Source organism: Salmo trutta, chromosome 5 (assembly GCF_901001165.1).
Source record: "Salmo trutta chromosome 5, fSalTru1.1, whole genome shotgun sequence".
In the NCBI taxonomy this organism is placed as follows: Eukaryota; Metazoa; Chordata; class Actinopteri; order Salmoniformes; family Salmonidae; genus Salmo; species Salmo trutta.
Window position 1 is genome coordinate 28,204,446 of NC_042961.1, and position 21,242 is coordinate 28,225,687.

A 21,242-nucleotide genomic window follows, 5' to 3' on the forward strand; every position below is an offset into this window, starting at 1 on the left:
TAATATTATTACACAGTCCTGACAACTCACTTAACTATTCCTGAGATATTCACTTACTAGAAACCATTTGAATATCAAAAAATTATCATGAATAATTACACACACTTCTTTTAAAATGTCCATAAAATGTGCTAATTTTGACGGCATACATTTTTTTTAGTACCAGGAAGATAAAGTTGTCCCTCTCAAAGGGACAACAGGACTTAATACAGTGGCTTGCATGGCCTCAGAGATACGGACCAAGAACTGATGTCCACTAGACAGGAAAACATTTTATTGCTGGGTCTCAGTGTGATAGAAAGCATTTGTTTCCGTAAAAGTATTTAATGCAACACTAGGGCCAGTTGTTTTAATCTGAAACACAACCAAAAAAACTGCAAATGCATCCACCAAGTTTGTAGAGTCACAACCTTGAAGTAATCATGGCAAACTAGGATTATGGGACCAAATAGTAAACCTTTGACTACTTTAATCCACATATAAGTGAATTTCTCCCAGTACTTTTGGTCCTCTAAATTGCGGGGACTATGTACAAAAAGTGCTGTAATTTCTAAGCAGTTCACCCGAGATATGGATGAAAATACCCTCAAATGAAAACTGACAGTCTGCACTTTAATCCCATACTCATTGTATCATTTCAAATCCCGAGTACAGAGCTAAAACCCACAACAAAATTGTCACTATCCCAGTACTTTTGGAGCTCACTGTATATTCTGAAGCAGAATACATTAACCACACTTTTTTATATATATTTATTTTTTAAATATTTATTTAACTAGAACAAGAACAAATTCTTATTTACAATGACAGCCTACAGGGGAACAGTGGGTTACCTGCCTTGTCCAGGAGCAAAACAACAGATTTTTACCTTGTCAGCTCAGGGATTTGATCCAGCAACCTTTCAGTTACTGGCCCAACCCTCTAACCACTAGGCTATCTGCCGCCCCAACCTTGTGGTCTATTCTCTCAGGAAATGCAGCTAGGGTCTTTGGTTCAATCTAGTTAGGTAGCATGATTTGATTCGTGCCTTGACATGACCGTACATTTTATTCTTTATTAAATAATCTATTTTAAAACAGCTCTGATAGAGAGAGAGAGAGGGAGAGAGAGGGAGACTAAAAGAGATGGAGAGTGGGAGGGGCACGAGCTTTACTGTACGGGAAAACACTATTGATGATGGAGCTGTCACCCAAAAAACTAGCCCCAGCTAGTTGCCATGGAGACTGCTTGACTTAATAGGGATTTGCTCTCTCCTCCCCTCCCCCCTACAGGAACGACTGGGAGCCCCCTGACAAAAAGGTAGACACCAGGAAGTACCGTGCCGAGCCCAAGAGCATCTTCGAGTACGAGCCGGGAAAATCGTCGGTGCTGAAACTGGAAAGAAAGGTACGACAGCCATGCTCCCAATGCCACGCATGTGATTTTGTGTTTGCCTCTTTAGTCTCTATTCTACGCATGTTGTGTAAGCTGTTTCCCTCTAAGAGCTTTAGGTGGCTGCTTCATTAACTAGGGCAGCTCTAGTAGGTAACGTATGTGTAGACTGAATTGCCATGTGTACAACATTCCTAAAAGATGATACTATTACAATGACAGATGACCTAGCTGGTGGTATGGAGCTATCACTTACCAGCCATGGCCATTGTCTTGCAGTGTTTCAACAGCAAAAATTGGCTTGAATCTGCTTGGAAAGGAGTCTGACACAGTACACAGTTTATGGACAAAAAATGCTATGGATATTTTTCATTCTTTGACAGTATGAATACCTGTAGGTCAGTGTCCCAATACAGTGTATGCCACCCGGGTTCAACTGAAAGGACTGAATCCGGGCAGCGTTAATGGCCCACTGTGATAGGGGCATTAAAGGCCCACTGTGATAGGGGCGTTAAAGGCCCACTGTGATAGGGGCATTAATAGCCCACTGTGATAGGGGCATTAAAGGCCCACTGTGATAGGGGCATTAATAGCCCACTGTGATAGGGGCATTAAAGACCCACTGTGATAGGGGCATTAAAGGCCCACTGTGATAGGGGCATTAAAGACCCACTGTGATAAGGGCATTAAAGGCCCACTGTGATAGGTGCATTAAAGGCCCACTGTGATAGGGGCATTAAAGGCCCACTGTGATAGGGGCATTAAAGGCCCACTGTGATAGGGGCATTAAAGGCCCACTGTGATTTTTACAGTCAATTTTTTTGATGACATAAACAGTATCACTTATTAATGTGTCATGAGATTCATTAGTGAGTGGGCCTTTAAACAAATGCTGCATATGGGTTTTAGCTGACAGTTGGTTTAGTTGATAGCCTCTTTGTGTGGCTCATACAGAAGAGAATAGAGAAGCTTCTCTACAGTACAATAGTTATTTGATTATATCATAATGCAATCATTGTTTGTCTGGAGCTCAGTTATGGTGAGCTGTTATGGGTTAGGACCCATGCCAGTGGCAGCACATACTGAACAGTAGAGATCAAGGCCTTGTTAATGCTTTCCACCATTGTCAGACAGACACTGTGTATGATGTGACAATTTCTTTAATTACAGGACACGCTCTGTGGTTCTGTGGCAGGTTCCTGGCAGCGTTAGCAGAAGGCTATTCGGTCTCTTATTTTCATCTAGCCTAGTATATCTGTTGTTCTGTGAAGTATGGTCTTCCTTATTGTCATTGTGGCTCAATGATTGAAATATACTATACATAAACATGTTAGGAGATATATTCACATTAAGAGAGGTAGAATAATACGATTTCAGTAGGAATACAATCATAAGAAGCAGATGGGACCTATGAAAGCACACTTCTGTGTCTTCTCTTACACATGTGCACAGACTGCATACTGTAGTTGAGTACAATTCTGATGACTGCTTTATATTATTTGTTGATGTCACACGTCAATATGCGTTCTATGTCTTTATACATTTGAGAACAAATCCGACATCTGTATGAGATCCACGTTTCAGAAATGTCCATTTGTTTTTTCGCCTTGGATAACTCACCTGTCATAAAGACCAATCTTCAGGAATTCCTTTGGATTAGGAAATGTTTTGTTTAGAAATTCAGCATGTCGGGAATGTGGGAGTGTTGTTTGGATCACATCAAGAATGTGTCATAGCCTCATTGCCTGTGTCTGTAAATTCTGTGCTGTCTGAACTGTCTTCTCTTTGTCTTTCTCCTCCTTTCCTTTTTGCCATGCCCCTGTAGACTCAGCACATTAGTCCAGAAGATGTAGATTTAGAGAATGAGCCTTGGTATAGATTCTTTTCAGAGATGGAGTTTGATAAAGCGGTAAGTGGTTGCTGTCTTAAAGTGACAGTGTATTTAAACAATGCATGTGGTAATAACATCCAAGTTTAAATGCTTAAACAAACTACTGAACAAAAATATAAAAGCAACATGCAACAATTTCAACGATTTTACTGAGTTACAGTTCATATAAGGAAATCAATCAATTGAAATGAATTCATTAGGACCTAATCTATGGATTTCACATGACTGGGCAGGGGCAGGGGAGCCAGGCCCAGCCAATCAGAATTCATTTTTTCAGACAAAAGGGCTTTATTACGGACAGAAATGCTCCACAATTTCATCTGCTGTCCGGGTGGCTGGTCTCAGATGATCCCGCAGTTGAAGAAGCCGGATTTGAAGGTCCTGGGCTGGCATGTTTACACGTGGTCTGCGGTTGGACGCACTGCCAAATTCTCTAAAATGATGTTGGAGGCGGCTTATGGTAGAGAAATTAGCATTAAATTATCTGGCAACAGCTCTGTTGGACATTCCTGCAGTCAGCATGCTAATTGTATGCTCCCTCAACACTTGAGACATCTGTTGCATTGTGTTGTGTGACAAAACTGCACATTTTAGAGTGGCCTTTTATTGTCCCCAGCACAAGATGCACCTTTGTAATGATCATGCTGTTTAATCAGTTTCTTGATATGCCACACCTGTCAGGTGGATAGATTATTTTGGCAAAGGAAAAATGCTCACTAACAGGGATGTAAGCAAATTTGTGCACAAAATTGAAGAGAAATAAGCTTTTTGTGCATATGGAAGATTTCTGGGATCTTTTATTTCAGCTCGTGAAACATGGGACCAACACTTTACATGTTGCGTTTATATTTTTGTTCAGTATATGTCTGTCTGTAAGGACTACTCCAACAACTTTACCTCACATCTGCAAACCTTTACTGAATATAAACAAGCTGTTATCCCTTCCTAAAAGTCTCGCAATGCGACCTTACCTTGAGTAATTGCCTGCGATCACTTTTCCCAGCTCTATAGTTACTCAATGAACTCTAGATATAGCTCTATCATTGTATATACAACACATTTTTACATTTTTCTTTCTACTCTCAGTCAGAAGTGTGAAAGACAAGTGGGTCTGTGGCAAAGCAATGCAGTTAATGGTTATGAGGTGGTTTGCAATGCTCATGCCGTCATCGCTATCATTGCTTGTTATTTTATTTTGCACGTTTTATACATTCTGGAACAACTCCCATCTTTTGACTTCAGCAACACCCGAAAGTGGGCTGTCTTTTTAAAACGTTAAACTTTCATCCTGTAAATATTGGCACCTGCTCTTCATCTGTGAGGCTTGCTGAGTTTGGATTGTATCTTAGCTACATCAACTATGTTGTCAGCTGAACATTGTATGACGACCTACAGTAGCAATGGGCCCTTATCCGGTGATTTAGATGATTTGCAATTTTACACATTGTCCATTTGTGAGGCTAATTATATATCCAATACAGTTAGGTGTCCTACTGCCACCGTATATGATAATGAAGAATACATGTAAGTGATAAATCCCACAGCTGTTATGGCTGCATCAGGCAGAAAGCCATCTTTCCATTTTGTCCCTTACAACGGGATCCTCACGGCTATGCCGACACTGGCACCGTGTCCTCTGTATCATGTCATTAACTCAGCACCCATGTGGAACTTTTTTGTTGTCGCATTGATGGGAACCCTATGAATGAGGACACGTAGCAAACGCCAGAGGACTGGGCAAGGTGATTCAACTGTGGTGACACCCTCAGATCAAAACTGTTATACCCTTTTCATACTAACATGCTGACCCGAACTGTATTGTGCTGTCTCTGATATTTTCCTTTCACATGGTCCTTTCCAGTACAGTGTCTGACAACTATGGTAGTATATAAAACCAGGCCAGCACAAAATGGCTTGGCTCAGCCCTGTAGCCTGTAAAGGGTCCAACAGTGCCCATGCAAGCATTACACGGCAGCCCCTATTGAATCAAGGAGTGCTGTCTAGACTGGTATATTTACTATAGTAACTTTTACAAGTGAGGGCATGTTGTCAAGGTTGATTCAGAAGTTTGAGATACGGTGGGTAGCTTTGATAAATACTGATAGGCTACATGCCTCGGGCATCAGTTGGCACCAGACAAGTACTCAGACTCACTGGCTGCCCACAAACAGATGTTCCGTCTCCTTGCCGTCTGCTCTGTCAGTCAGTCAGTCAGTCAGTCAGACAGTCAGGGCCAACCTCCACCTTGGAGTCTGCCTGGAAACCACACCTTCTCCTCTTCCCAACCTTCTCTTTGAGTCACAGTGGCATCCATGGAAAGTCTTGTCCGTCTCAGACTCCAGCAACTCATGTCCGGCAACTCCTGGTTGGTTATATTAGGGTAAAGAGTGGGTAGTACTAGAAACTTTGGCCTCCAAGTGAGATGTCTCAGGGCGCGTGGATGGTTGCCAGATGAGCTCAATTTGATGACCAACTGACTCAACGCTCCAGATACACCTGGTTTGTGTAGTATTTGACCCTCAAGGGGTGGGCTAGACACCTTGGCACATTGGGTTTAAATTGGCATATCTCGTCTGGATTATGGTGACTCAATCTATGAGTTCTTAGAGTGCTCATGGGATGATGGCTTCTTCTTGGAAGGTCTAGCTCGTCTAGACTCCATGTATGTCCATGTAACACATGATGATCAACCTAAGGAGGAAACCTGAGTATTCTTTCACAATATTTGTTCTTAATATTTTTCCCGAAGTTAAGTCCAAGAGCTGAATGGTTTCTTGACAGCATAATGATCTAACAATAGATAAAGGGATTTTCTGACCTCTTATACTTGTAGGACATTGTCTTATAATCACAATCCCTGTTGCTCCGAAAGCCTGGTCATAACCAGTATGGTTGGGAATTGCCAGGGACCTGATGAGCCGACATTATCACGATACTTAGGTGCAGATGCGATATGTATTGCGATTCTCATGATCCTATACTGAACAAATATATAAACGCGCCGTTCAACAATTTTTTGTGTGTATGAAAAATGTCAGGGATTTTTTTATTTCAGCTCATGAAACATGGGGCCAACACTTTTAATGTTGCATTTATATTTTTGTTCAGTTTATATGTATTGTGATTCGATACTGTTATTTTATTGCGATTCGATGTTCCAAACAAACGTTGAAAACAAATTGGCTCCCTATTTAAAAAGAAGATGGAGAACAAGCTAGGAAGGAAAAATACTGGAATTGTGGTGCAGGTACAGCAAACTACCGCAAAAAGAATATTGAAATATTGTCAAAACAACACGATATACCGTCAAAAATATTATCCCGATATGTGTTCCCCCCCATCACTAATAACCAGATAGATGCAGTGATATTATTGTTTAATCACATCAACCATTAATACAACTCAAAGGTCACAACTTATGTATGAGGTCACAGTCAGAGGTCTGGACATTCGTATGATCACAGTTGCGTTCAGTCACAACTCCATGGATATACAAGGCGGAACGGAAGCCAAAATGCCATACATATTTATGGTTAGGAAGAACATTTTGGCCTTCTGTGTTCCGACTGAGTGACTCCGTCAGTGGCTAGTCTGTCTAGTGTACGCTGTCACTGAGGGGGCAGCTGCGTGTGGGACCACTGATAAAGTGTCTGACTCTAACCACAGTCTTTGCACTGAGTCATACCCTGACTGATAGGTTGCGTCCCAAATGACACCCTATTCCCCATATAGTGCACTACTTTGGACCAGGGCCCTATAGGCCCAGGTGGAAAGTAGTGCACTATAATGGGAATAGGGTGCCATTCCATTATGATACTCCATCACAACCTTAATGTTCGCCCGGAAGTAACCCATAATCCCATCAGCTCATTGTGTTTTCATATATAACCTCTGTTACGTACCTAAGCAATAAGGCACGAGGGGGTGTGGTATATGGCCAATATACCACGGCTAAGGGCTGTTCTTAGGCTCAACGGCTGGATACAGAGGTGCCTTATTACTATTATAAACTGGTTACCAACGTAATTAGAACAGTAAAAATAAATGTTTGGTCATACCCGTGGTATACGGTCTGATATACCACGGCTTTCAGCCAATCAGCATTCAGGGTTTGAGCCACCCGGTTTATAATTAACCTTTATCTCTAAGCACTTTATGTGGAGAGGGTTAAGGATACAGCTATAACAACATGCTAGGTTAGCCAGTGTTTTTATAAGAACTTGTCTAAATGAGGATTCGCTTTTCGAAGGAAAGGCGCCCATTACATAGTGATACACTCATGATTCCTATTTTTGAATATAAATAAACAAAGCCCATAGCACCCCAACCAGCAATGTTGGCCAAATATATCCCCCACCAGCAAAGTAGTACATTTCTTTGAGTCGTCACAGACACCGGTTTGGAAACTGGCGTATGAAATTGGGCAAACAATGTTAAAACAGTGTCAGGGGAAAGGAATTCACGGTACCTTCATCCGCCCAGATTGGTAAACAGCTTCTAAAATGATGTGTCCCATAATTTCCATTGAAATCACACATTACACAAAGAGACGTCAGATGTCTGCAATAATCTGTCTGAAATCATTGTTTGACTTCCGGGATCTTGGCATGCTAGTGACAGTTGTTCATGCACTTTCCATCTTTAGAGACATTCTTTTGCAGTCCACTTTACATGGAATGTTTCTGATTGAAGGGTTAATCATATTTGGCATCCAACATATGGGGGAACCCTTGCAAAGCATGTCTGTTTCTGTTCAACATTTTATTGTTATGTCAACCTGCCATAAACTAGATTTACATTTTAGTCATTTAGCAGACGCTCTTATCCAGAGCAACTTACAGTAGTGAATGCATACATTTCATACATTTTTTTTTCTTCCGTACTGGTCCCCCGTGGGAATCGAACCCACAACCCTGGTGTTGCAAACACCATGCTCTACCAACTGAGCCACACGGGACCACTGTATCAGTGCCGATTAAGATGAGGGAGGACAATTATATGTTTAATGATCATGGCCTTATTTCTATTACAGCATATTGGATGACTGTCATTCATAATCCATTTACCCATCTCAATGTAACGTTGATTGGTTTAGGCTACTACATGATACTCTAATTTTCCCTATACCCATCATGAGGTTGCTACAACCTAGCCTATGAATGAAATATCCATTATTTTGTAATCAAGGTGACAGACAGTGACACATTCAATACTGCCTTGCACACCTTTGCCTGCATCTAGCTGATCTAGGGTGTAATCATTAGTCCAACAGTTGCAAACAAGAGTTTCTATTGGACAAATTCTGCTATATTTATTCCCGCTTCGTTCCGTTTGCTTCCATTTAAGAAAGGTTTTTCAACAGAATCGGCGGAATGAATACACCCCTGATCACAAACAAACACAGTTCACTTTCATAGCAGCCACACACAAACAGCATGATCACTTTGCTCGTTAATTCCTTCTCGCATCTACGCGCTCCCCTCCTCTCACCTCTCTTCGCTTGTGGACTTCAGTGTACAACACATCAGCTGTCTGTGACCAGGCGGAAAAACCCTTCAAAGCCAAACTTTCATATCATAACCGCTAACCGCTACACACAGCCTACATCATTGTCACCATATTAGCTAACATCATAGTCAACATAGCTGCTAGAACTAATGCATTAGTGAACCCGCTAAAATCAGGCAGTACTGTGTACAGTCAGCAAGCAGTTTAGAAGTTACACAGGCGGGTCCCGGTGGCAATAAATTAATAAAAACAAAAGCTTACCTTGACTTGGAAAAGTTCCAGTGCTGGATAGCCAGAGCCAGCTAGCTAACATGGCATCTCTCTCTGTTTGAGCCAGGTGTTTGAGTAGGCTAAACTATCTAGCTGTATTCGCTAGCTAAAACGTGAAAGAGAAAGTGAAATATAGCTCTCTCTCTCATTTCTCCTTTATTTTTGAAGAAATTTATTTGTTTAAAACTGTTCAACTATTGTCTTTCTCTCTCTTTGAGTCAACTACTCACCACATTTTTTGCGCTGCAGTGCTAGCTAGCTGTAGCTTATGCTTTCAGTACTTGGTGGACAAAATGTCAGCTCATGCTGCAAGAGCTCTGCTAGGTTGGAGGACATCCTCTGGAAGTTGTCAAAATTACTGTGTAAGTCTATGGAAGGGGTTGAGAATCATGAGCCTCCTAGGTTTTGTATTGAAGTCAATGTACCCACAGGAGGACGGAAACTAGCTGTCCTCAGGCTTCACCACGGTGCTACCCCACAGAGTGCTGTTGAGGCTACTGTAGACTTTCATTGCAAAACATTGTGTTTTAATCAATTATTGGGTTACGTGAATATATTTAGCATAGATTTATCTGAATAGGATAAAAGGATAACTCCTCACTGCCGCTTGCTTTTTAAAGAAATCTCTGCACCATTTCCTGGTTGCTAAAGCTCAAATAGTTTGCCTAATTTCAGTTTATGGGACAAAATAAGCTAGTATAGTGTAGAGAATCACTGCTGTGAAATATATTTCCCATAACGAAAAATATTGTTTCAGCTGTTTGAAGCTGTAGTAAAACCGAAAGTAAAAGACCCAAAAACCTAGCATATAGATAGCACATATTGAACAGATCTACCACTTCTTAGACTTACTTTCACTAGAATTATAGATCTGTAACTCACATTTCTATGTGAATTTGGTCGGGTTGCCCAAAAAGTTACATATTGCACTATCACTATTTACATTTTTCTGAAATTCACTGAGGAGGATGGTCTTCCCCTTGCTCCTCTGAGGAGCCTCCACTGGTATCTATACATCTAACGTACATTGCTGAGAATCCCCAGGCTTGTAAATCTCTCATAAATATTCAGAATGAGATCTACTTCTTTTAGTTCAGATAAGCCTCTCACCTCTATTTCCTGTTTATTTTCCATCAGAGCAGCGTAGTGTCATCTCAATTACCCACAAGTAGCACAAGAAACCATTCATTTCATCCTGTGTTGAGAGGGACTGGGAGTTCAGTCAGCAGACCTGAGCATTTACTTTAGCCTGCTTGGAGTGCCAGATGGGTGGGGTTTGCAGATTTGCAACTATTCTATTGGCTCCATTGTGCCAGGCAAGCTCAATCAAGTCCAGCTAAAGTATTTGAAATGATTATCAATAGTGTTTGAACCCAATTCTGTCAGACAGAGAGGGATATAAGGACATGAAAGTGAGAAGACAGAACATTATGTGGCAGTGGCATGTTCTCGAAGAGGGGGGTGAAGTGCCCGTGGAACATTTGGCTTTATAAATAGATTAGTCTATAGACCTTCCAGGCTGAATGCTGGTCTTATAAAGATAGGCATTTATTTTGAAAGGTTATTAATGATCCTCCTCCCCTGGCAACCAGAGGGAATGCATGTTGTGAGAAATAAGCCTGTGCCGTATGCTACTGGTCTGGTCGTCTGTTTGAGATGGGGCGGGTGTGAAAACGTGTGGTGCTACGAGAAGGGCCAGGCTGGCGCTTGGGATTGTGCAATATTATTTGCAAACAACACTTGTGCTTTTATTCATAGCCCGCATGGCATGTCTGTTATTTTGACACTCTGTGACGTCGCAAGGAGAAAAGCAACAGAAACAGTGGGCTAAAATTAGCGAGCTCTAAACCACCCCCCAGCGAATGGCTCTCCCTGTGTTTTGGGGTTAGTAACCTCCCCAGAATAACATCAAATAAGATAACGCGTGTTGTTAGCTCACACGGCGCAGTCCTATAAACAAACTTATTCACTCACCCTTCCTTGTTTGTTTATGTATGTATGCTTGTGCTTATACTATATGTCTTTGTGTTAGTTTGACTTTATTTGTGTGTTATTGTAAATGTCTGACTCCGTTTCTAATTGCTTTTACTGTATTCAGGAACTGTTGTTATTTGCATTATACTGTGACGATATTTGTGTGTGTGTTTCTGTGTGTTTCTGTGTGTATGTGTGTGTAATTTGGCCTGCTTGCACCACCAGCTGGTTAATTGTCCCCCGGTCTGGTCCAGTGGTAATGAGAGTGACTCAATACCAGACAAAAGAGAGGCCCTCTGTGAGAGACACCAGCCTATTGGCTGAGCCTAGTGAGAGCCCCCTCCACGCATGGGCCCCCTCCCCTGACCGATGCACGCCCACCCCCCTGCACCCCTCCTCACTCCCGCTTGTTCTCCAACTTGCATGCCGGCCAAAACACACGCTTGCTCCTCCATGTAAAAGCGTCGTCCAGCAGAGCTAAGAATCGCAGGCTTTGGAGACACTACAGACAGACACAGGAGAGCGAGAGAAGAGAACCTCACGACACCTAATGCTCCTGCATCTGTTTTAGCTGGAAGAGACCTTCCTGTGGATTTATCAATGACTTCTTTGTTTGGTCTGTTGCAGAGTGCCCCCTCTTTCAGCCCTCTGGAAACAGCCTCCGACCTACAGAAGTAGTAAGTCCATGCTTGTCTTACCTCTATGTTTCTGTCTTATTGCTTATCCATTCCCAAACGCGTGTTTGTCTGTGTTTGGGGTGCGTTTTTAGGAGTGCTGTCAGCAGGGATTTTTTTTTGTGTGCGTTTGAACACCCTGTGAAGATTTCCCCTGAGACTGCTTCCTGAGAGAGAGAGAGAGAGAGAGAGAGAGAGAGAGAGAGAGAGAGAGAGAGAGAGAGAGAGAGAAAGAGAGAGAGAAAGAGAGAGAGAGAGGCTTCTATTAACAAGGGTAAAATCTACCAGTACAGTGTGTCCTCTGTCTGCTTTGGAGAGATTTGGGGGGGGGGGGGGGGGGGTTAGTGGAGGAGGTGGTGGTGGGGACATGGTTACTATGTGGCGATTTATTTAAAGCTGAAAGCAAACAGCCCCTGAGTCAAACCTGGATGTCATTTGTGAGTGGAGAGAGACAGGGAACTGCGCTCTACTCCACCCCTACAGCTACGTAACTTTACAGAAAACGTTATCCCCCCAGAGTGGGTGTGTGAAGCGCCTGCATCGTATAACAAGAATAACTTTTATATGAAAGAGGGTGTTTGGTCATTAAGCAAACCAGCAGCGTTACGACTTGGATCACTTTGTAATTGTCAGCAGAGATTTATGTGCGCTATTTTTGTTTTCGCAATAAAATGTAAGGAATTCTAGCCTTCGCCATGGTGACTTTCTTGAGGTCCATTGGCTGAAAGTTGTCCCTCCATTTCAACATGGAATTTTCCATCTCTCTCCAAACTTAAAGTGCATTCGGGAAGTATTCAGACCCCTTTACTTTTTCCACATTTTGTTATGTTACAGCCTTATTCTAAAATTGATTTAATCGTTTTTTCTCCCTCATCAATCTACACACAATACCCCATAACGACAAAGTAAAAACAAGTTTAGACATTTTTGCTAACTTATTACAAATAAAAAATGGAAATATCACATAAGTATTCAGACCCTTTACTCAGTACTTTGTTGAAGCACCTTTGGCAGCGATTACAGACTCGAGTCTTCTTGGGTATGAAGCAACAAGCTTGGCACTCCTGTATTTGGGGAGTTTCTCCCATTCTCCTCTGCAGATCCTCTCATGCTCTGTCAGGTTGGATGGGGAACGTTGCTTCACAGCTATTTTCTGGTCTCTCCAGAGATGTTCGATTGGGTTCAAGTCTGGGCTCTGGCTGGGCCACTCAAGGACATTCAGAGACTTGTCCCGAAGTCACTCCTGCGTTGTCTTGGTTGTGTGCTTAGGGTCGTTGTCCTGTTAGAAGGTGAACCTTCGCCCCAGTCTGAGGTCCTGAGCACTCTGGAGCAGGTTTTCATCAAGGATCTCTCTGTACTTTGCATCGTTTATCTTTCCCTCGATCCTGACTACTCTCCCAGTCTCAGCCGCTGAAAAACATCCCCACAGCATGATGCTGCAACCACCATGCTTCACCATAGGGATGGTGCCAGGTTTCCTCCAGATGTGACGCTTGGCATTCAGGACAAAGAGTTCAATCTTGGTTTCATCAGACCAGAACATTTAATTTCTTATGGTCTGAGAGTCCTTTAGGTGCCTTTTGACAAACTCCAAGCGGCCTGTCATGTGCCTTTTACTGAGGAGTGGCTTCCGTCTGGCCACTCTACCATAAAGGCCTGATTGGTGGAGTACGGCAGAGATGCTTGTCCTTCTGTAAGGTTCTCCCATCTCCACAGAGGAATTCTGGAGCTCTGTCAGAGTGACCATCAGGTTCATGGTCACCTCCCTGACCAAGGTCCTTCTCCCCTGGTTGCTCAGTATGGCCGGGCGGCCAGCTCTAGGAAGAGTCTTGGTGGTTCCAAACTTCTTCCATTTAAGAGTGATGTAGGCCACTGTGTTCTTGTATTCAATACTGCAGAAATGTTTTGATACCTTTCCCCAGATATGTGCCTCAACACAAGCCTGTCTCGGAACTCTACGGACAATTCCTTCGATCTCATGGCTTGGTTTTTTCTCTGACATGCACCATCAACTGTGGGACCTTATAAAGACAGGTGTGTGCTTTTCCAAATCCAGTTGTAGAAACGTCTCAAGGACGATCAATGGAAGCAGAATGAACCTGAGCTCAATTTCGAGTCTCATAGCAAGAACCTGTTTTTGCATTGTCATTATGGGGTAGATTGATGAGGAAAAACAATAATTTTAGAATAATGCACTATCGTAACAAAATGTGGAAAAAGTCAAGGGGTCTGAACACTTTCCGAATGCACTGTATATTAGGATTTCACAGCATGATATTCCCTAACTCTTTTGAACAGTTTACTGTCGTCCTAAATCTTTGACGTCATTCATTGTCGTCAGCTCATTGGATATTAAGTAGCACAGCTTATTGATATTGCCATGCACTGTATTGCAATAAGTTAATTAACAGAGACATCTCTTTGTACTTATTATATTATATGTCATTCTATGAATACTACATGTTTTAACTAATGTCTACAGTCTAGATGGATTGCTTAAAGCATTGGTTCAGTCTAAAGCCTTTCTTTTTAAATAAATAAACATGTATTTGCAAAGCTCTAACAAATATGTAAAGTAACTTGTTGCGTCAACTATCTGCCCCCAAGATCTGAAAATTCCCATTTAAAATGAGCAAAAAACGATTTGTTTCTGGTCAATAGCGAATCATAATTGCACATTACTTTGATGAACAAAATTATGAATAATAACTTTCAGACCACTGGCTTCGTTGGCCCAAACCGCTTTGATTCGCTAATGTTTAATCATGTTTGTAATGCGTCAAAACAGTTTGTGCTGTGAACCCTATCTATCGCCTGTTCAAGAAATGTGTTTAAAATAGCCATAAACTGCTGAGATGAAGCTGTACGTCCCACATGCTTTCCTCAAGCGGATACGAGACACATGTTTAGGGCGTGAGAGTTGACTGGGGTTTCTTTGAATTTAGAGGCCTAGCCTATATTCAAGAACTTTCAAGTACACATTTACCTCGTTGTTGTATACCACGTCGCTTACTGTATACAGACGTGTGTGTATAAAACACGGGACTCAAACAGATATTTTTTCGCTTTGAGCGCAGTATAGGTCAGCAACGGACATGTGTGCAGACAGTATTCAGTCGTTAGACTGTTCACGATTGATTGAGATGCTATCGGCTGTAGGCTTATATTTCAAATGTTGCCATTTTTCAAACAGGGTAAGCTCCTATCAATCTATTCTTAGCCTTGCAATTTTATTCATGATCAAACAATCAAGCTCTCTGAGCTCGATGCCTGCTGGTTAGATGGTATTGGGTCAGAACATCTTCAGTCGCATGACAGATGTTATGTTGGTTCCAAGGAGTTGTAGAGCCAATGTAGCCTGCCAATGTAGCCTTGTAGAGCCAATGTAGCCAATGTAGCCTGCTATTTATATGAATAGTTGCATGTACCCTATAAAGTAAAGTTTTTTTTTTTATTGAACATGAAGGCAGTATCCCAAATGGTTGGTTCTTCTGAGAACTATGAAATAGGTTCTTTATTAAGGGGGTTGAAATAAAAAAGGAGGTATTTATAATCCAACATTTGGTTCTTCCTGTTGAACTGTAGTGCCTAACTCATATGGGCAAAACCTGTTACTCTCCTCACTTCACTTCTGCCCTCAAATGTGTGTCTATTGTGTCTCCAAATGTTGTTGTTTTTATTGTTCATTTACAGCATAGGAAAGTAGAATATCCGGCAATGGGAATTAAACTACCGTTGTGTTACCTTGTAAAGATACTGTCGGTGGAGCGATTCCTTATGATGAAAAAAAAGTTGTCAGGCTTTTTTTCTTTTTTACGTTACTTACTACGTTACTGGAAAATTGTTGTCAGTTTAATGGCCTCCACTCGTACATGGCAGCACAAATAGAAAGGCAGGGAGGCGTTAAGTTCTCTCCTCTCCTCAGAGCAATCCTGAGAAAAGTACAGGTGCGTAGCAGAAGAGAGGCAGGAGCAACATGTGGTAACGTTCAGGCAATATTTTTTCGAAAGCTCTCCAATTGGCCCCTGTGGAATGCTAAGATAATGGTGGTGAGCACAAGTAGTGAGTGTTTTACGTCAAGGTCCAAATTCCAAGCATTCTTATATGAGAGCGTCTTTATACTCTTCATGTTCCCATAATACAAGTAAACAAAAAGGCTGAATCAACAAGTAATCAACCACAGAATGTTCAAAATAAGTCGCACCATATTGCGACTCGCAAAATTGCGTAAATACAAATGCAATGCTTCTTTATCCTTTCATAAAATGCATTTTATGCAACATTTTTAACTCAGTTAGACTGCACTTAATTGCCCACACTGGTATGTACTCAGGCATGCTCCCTTCTAGCTACAGTAGCTGGTTGTGTAAACATGTAGTCCTGTTCTAATCAGGCTTTCTGAGTAAAGCTGCTTTTCAGGTTGAATCACTCTTTACTCCCTGTTTTTCTCACCCCTATCTAGCTCCGGGTGTAAGGCCGGACACAGCGAGGTGGAGAAGGACGAAGTATTGTCTGGCAGCGAGCCAGCGGCTCCAGAATGCGACCGCTATGTTTACAAGAGCATCCTGGAGGGCGGTGATATTCCCCTGCAAGGTCTGCGGGCCCTCAACAAGCGCCATGCCAGCACCTCCTCTAAAGGTAGGATTCCACCACTCAACACATGCTGCCAGTAAATCGGGGGGAACTGAACTAGCTTCACAGTGTGACTCTGAAAGGTTTCTTTTACCACTCAGACAGAACTGAATGACCTATGGGGATGATGAACCATAAAAGTGTCTGTCAGGGATACATGTGTTTCCTTTTAACTATGAATGTCCTTCAGTGGCGCACATATTATTTTCACACCAGAGGCCAATCATCTTGCAGCATTTATTTTTTTCTCAGATGTTTATTTTATTTATTATTGATATCATGGATCTTTCACCAAACTGTCCATATCCGCTTGGAAATCCATTGAGAGTTCGGCTGTTGAAGGTTTTCCTGCGAAATCAATGAATGAAGGCTATTAGGCTAACCTTGGGTTTTCCCCTCGTCTTCAGTTATTTGCCTCTGCAGGCCAGGCGGTCGTTGGAGAGGCTTAGGGGCAGGGCTCCGAAGTGTACTTAAGCCAGGGAGCAAAGGTCCAGGCGAGGGGACGGATGGGGAGGAAAGGGGGAGATAAACAGGACTCTGGTTTTCACGGCTGGGCCAGACAGGGGTGAGATAAACAAGAAGGACGTAGCAGGGTGGTCAGGAATGAGGAAGTCAGCTGTCAGAGGGAGTAATTCCTGTGCACATGACCAGGGGAGAGAAATGTGATGGGGAGAGGAAAGGAGGGAAGGGGACGAGAAAGGAAGGGGCACAGCTAGGTGATGTTGCCCCAAGTCACCATCGCGCCAGTCCATTTGGTGTTTGTTTTAGTTTTTTTGCCAGATGCACAAATGTATTCTTTATATTCTTATTTTATGTGGGCCTTTTGCCCTTCTCAATTAATAATAAATATTTGTTCTCAACAGAATGATTTTAGATGGCTAGTTGGCTTACTGTATTCGGAAACAAAGTTACCAGATGACTTGACTGCAGTTCAAGTCCCTATACTATAAAAGTCTTGACTGAAGTCCCTTTTCCATAAAATAGTGGAAACTGCTGTAAAGAGAATTCCGCCCAGAGTTATCTTGAGCAAACTTAGTCAACTGACTAGCTCGCTTTCTCGTTATGGCTTGCCAGAGACACACCACCTTAGCTCCGTGGACACTCAGTTACAGTACAACAGAGCAAGATAAAGTGCAGACAGAGACAAAGAAGCAACTCGTCATGGGGTTCTGCTTCGTGCTCTTTCAAACAATAATGGAACACTTTGTTTGTCACCGAACTTTGCTTCCCGCAGGCTGTTCTAGTGGCTAAGATTGTAACGTCCCCTTACAATGTAATTTTCATGTAAATAACAGTAGCATTCAACTTATTCAGTGTGTGGAGCTCAAACAGGACACCGAGGATATTGCAGGTCTGCCATATATGACTGAGCCAAAATGACAGACTCATAAGAATACTGCTATTTAGAATTTGGAATCCTTGTAGAGTTACTTTCATGACAGCTGGTGGCAGTTATGTGTCATCGTTCCCTACTGTGATATGTCATTCCTTACTGTGGTAGAACCAGCACATGCAGTACTTGGCATTACTAGCACATTGCTTACTTAGGTGAGAGTCAACCATAGCCTACTCATCACAGCAGGTGTGTCTTGCTGAATATTATGCTGTAGTTGCTCACAGGGGTGTGAACGACCTTGTCGTTTTTTCTACCGTTTTATTTGAGACTGTGTCCCGTGATGGTCCCTGAGAAGGAAGGGCTTTTTGGGCTTAATTCCTCAACGCTGAGGCTTATTTCGTTAAGTATTGTGTTTAGTAGTGCGTAGATAGGCAAGTAGCTTATAGAGTCATTTGTATTTCTTATGAACACGTACGGTATGAACTGTTTACTGGATCATTTTTTTTTAAATACACATTTTCAAAGCTAGCTCTCTGTTGTGAGGTTGAAGAGGCAAATATTAGAAAGTGAAGTCCAGTGTTTCACTCGAACAACAAGCTTACCAACATTACATCACATAGCATTTCATGCATGCCATACTTCCCTGCTCTTTTCCCTTTCTGTTCATTCATTTATTTTATGTTGCTGCTTACGATCACTACTAATTTAATTCTGAATGATTGGGATTGAAGAAGCATATCAGATCCAATGAAAATACTACACACTTAGTCAAAATCAACATTTTCACTGCTCCACTAAAAACAAAGCATTTTACTTCATTTTACAAGTGTCATTACTAATTGTATAACAAAGTAATTTGTTGTATAACAGAGTCATTTGTACTATAGCAAAGTCATTTGTTACTTGATGTGAAATGAATCAAGTTTTTTTCTCCCTCCCATCAACTTTTGATGGAACCTTAGAAATGTGTTGACCCTGTATGTTTTTCAGTGTGTGTGAATTTGTGACCATTGTAACCTAACACGCTGTTTATTCTGTTGTTCTGCATGCTTGCCAGTGGATTATCAAGGTGGGAATGGCTATATAATTTCACCCTGCTCTTCTGTAAATAGTCGATCAGTTCTTGCCAGTAATGCCCTAGGTTACCAGTGTAAAAATAAGAAGCCCTTATCTGCCGCCAAAGCCTGCATACCCCAAATCCTCCCCTCTAAGTTCAAACCTAAGCTGATGGCCCCTAGTGGTGACAGACAGGACAGGAGGACTGTGCCTGCCAGGCACCCAAAGGCACACAGCTGTGAGGATATATACACAGGGAGCACAGGAGCAGAGGCCCGGGAGAGCGGACTACACTCAAACACAGACTCCAATGATCTCCCCCTTGACTCTGAGACTGGTTTTCAAAATGGCAACCCTGAGACTAGAAGGTGCACAGCAGAGTTCTCCACCCTGTACCGGAACATGCACAGCATCCAGAGGCCTTCCTACTCGGTGGGCTCCAGCCCCCACGGGAGTGTCCGTAGCCTGACCTCCCTGTTTGAAAAGGTGGGGATCAATGAAACTGATGGGGAGGGGGACGAGGCAGGGGGGAACATTCCCCGGCGGGACGCTGTGTCGTCAAGGGTGTCGGCGTTTGAACTGATCATCCAGCGCTCCAGCCCGACTCCCACACGCTCCTCCTCCATGCCAACGCTACCCACTGGCCCCACCCACAACCACGGCGCCGCCAACCTCTTCATGGTGTCTGCCGTCTCGGCTGAGCTGCTGCTGGTCACTGAGCCTGGGCAGACAGAGGGCTGCCCTCTGGAGGACACGGAGGGCAAGGCAGCCCAAGACGAGGCCTCTCTATCAGGCAGCGAGATAGTGGAGGAGGTGGCATCCTCGGAGTACAGTGACACCCTGCGAGCCAAGTCTCTCTCTGGGACTGAGGTAGAGATAGAGCAGCACGGCTCCACAGAGAAAGCACCAGTACCAAAAGTGAAACCCCCAGTGGTCACTTTCTCCAGAACCTCAAACAGTCCCCCAGCACCAGTCAATCCATCTGCTCCCCCACACAACTACCACCTCCACAACCACCACCACCTTAAACCCAGCAGCAAGTGCAAAGGCTCCTGCCCAGCCTCCTATACCCGGTTCACCACCATCCGGCGGCATGAGAGGCAGCAGCAGGCCTCAGCCCAGCAGGACAAACTCTCCAACCGGGAGAAAATAAAGAACTCCTCCTCTCCCCCCGCGAACCTCTTGCTCATGGGCCCTGCACCATTCATGGTGAAGAGGTCTCTCCAGTCTCACCGGGCCAAAAATTATTTCTCAGCCACTAAGGTGATGGCAGGTCAAAGGTCACAGACCCATTCCAGTGAGCCCAGGCCCCTCATCCCACAGCGTCTCTCTTCCTTGGAGGTGCTGGAGAGGCTTGGCACTGGGGAGGGTGCGCCGACCGACAGTGACAACAACCTGACTAATGGGGGAGGCATGGACGCCAATGGGAATCTTCTGCAGCCGCTGGCAGCTCATCGCAGAGGTGGCTATGTCCTCCCCATACTTTCACCTGAGTGTCACCCTTCCTACACACCCGTGCCGATCTCTATGGCCACTCATTTTGTTTATTCTCCAAACTTTTCTTCCTCACATTGTGTCTGTTTTTTTCACAACGTGATGCTACCACCTTCCATCTTTTTATTCTCTGTGGTTCGTGACAAAGTGACAATGCAGCCTCTCCATTTCAGTTTTTGCTGTTTTGGTTTTGGTGGTTTTTCCATTTTTATTTTCTTGCCTGATGAAATTGTTTTCCCACCAACCCATCACAAAACACTTGAGTAACTTTGCATGACACCTTCATTTTGATTAAAATATATTGAATTTCATGTAAAATGCCATGCAATGTTGGTGTGGGCTATTGTTATTGCATACTGTATACACCCTCAAGTAATGTGTTACCATGTATTTTTATAAGGCTTTGTGGATTTGGTTTTTGTCAGCTTTGAGGTAAATAAATGTGCATCCTCCATTCATCTGTCATCCTCCATTCTATCATTCTGAGAGGACTGGTATTTCAATTAGAGACTATGTGCGTCCCTCTTATGTCTTCATAGCTGGTATTGGCATTTCCTGTGTTTATTCTGTGTGATAAAACATGGATTTCTGTCTCAGAGGTTGGGAGTTATAGGGGTTTACTATGGTGCTTGCTTGGAGGCACTGTGCAATGTCTATTGGTAAAGGCTGGGTGGGAAGCAAGATGAGTAACGTAGTAGAGTTAGTGATGACTGGGATGAAGCACTAAACATGTCAGTGTGGAATTTAGATTACTCATTGGTGATGGGTGATATGTATTCACATTGTACAACAACCATATCATAGTCACATTATTGTATCTGAATGTTTTGTACAGTATTTGTTGCCTCTATAGCTGTCAACCTCTCTCTCTCTGCCTTTTTTCATCAACAACGCCCTAAAGCTTAGTCATAGTGTGTTACTGTGTTTGTTGTTGTTTCGTGCATGTGGGAATATACACCGAGTGTACAAAACATGAAGAACACCTTCCTTATAGTGATTTTCCCCCCCATGATGAATATAACAGCTCATATTTGTC

At 42.9% G+C, this 21,242-nt stretch overlaps 1 protein-coding gene across 9 annotated transcripts in view; it reads left to right on the forward strand.

Annotated features, from left to right (window-relative positions):
* Positions 1-21,242, forward strand: part of LOC115193998 (sorbin and SH3 domain-containing protein 1) — a 69,649-nt gene that overhangs the window by 38,411 nt on the left and 9,996 nt on the right. For 6 of the 9 annotated variants that reach the window (XM_029753210.1, XM_029753215.1, XM_029753209.1 and 3 more), the window contains 4 exons: positions 1,272-1,386; positions 3,197-3,280; positions 11,642-11,691; positions 16,151-16,326. In XM_029753210.1, the coding sequence (XP_029609070.1) occupies positions 1,272-1,386; positions 3,197-3,280; positions 11,642-11,691; positions 16,151-16,326 (425 nt within the window). The other 3 variants (XM_029753213.1, XM_029753208.1, XM_029753216.1) reach the window with 3 other exon arrangements.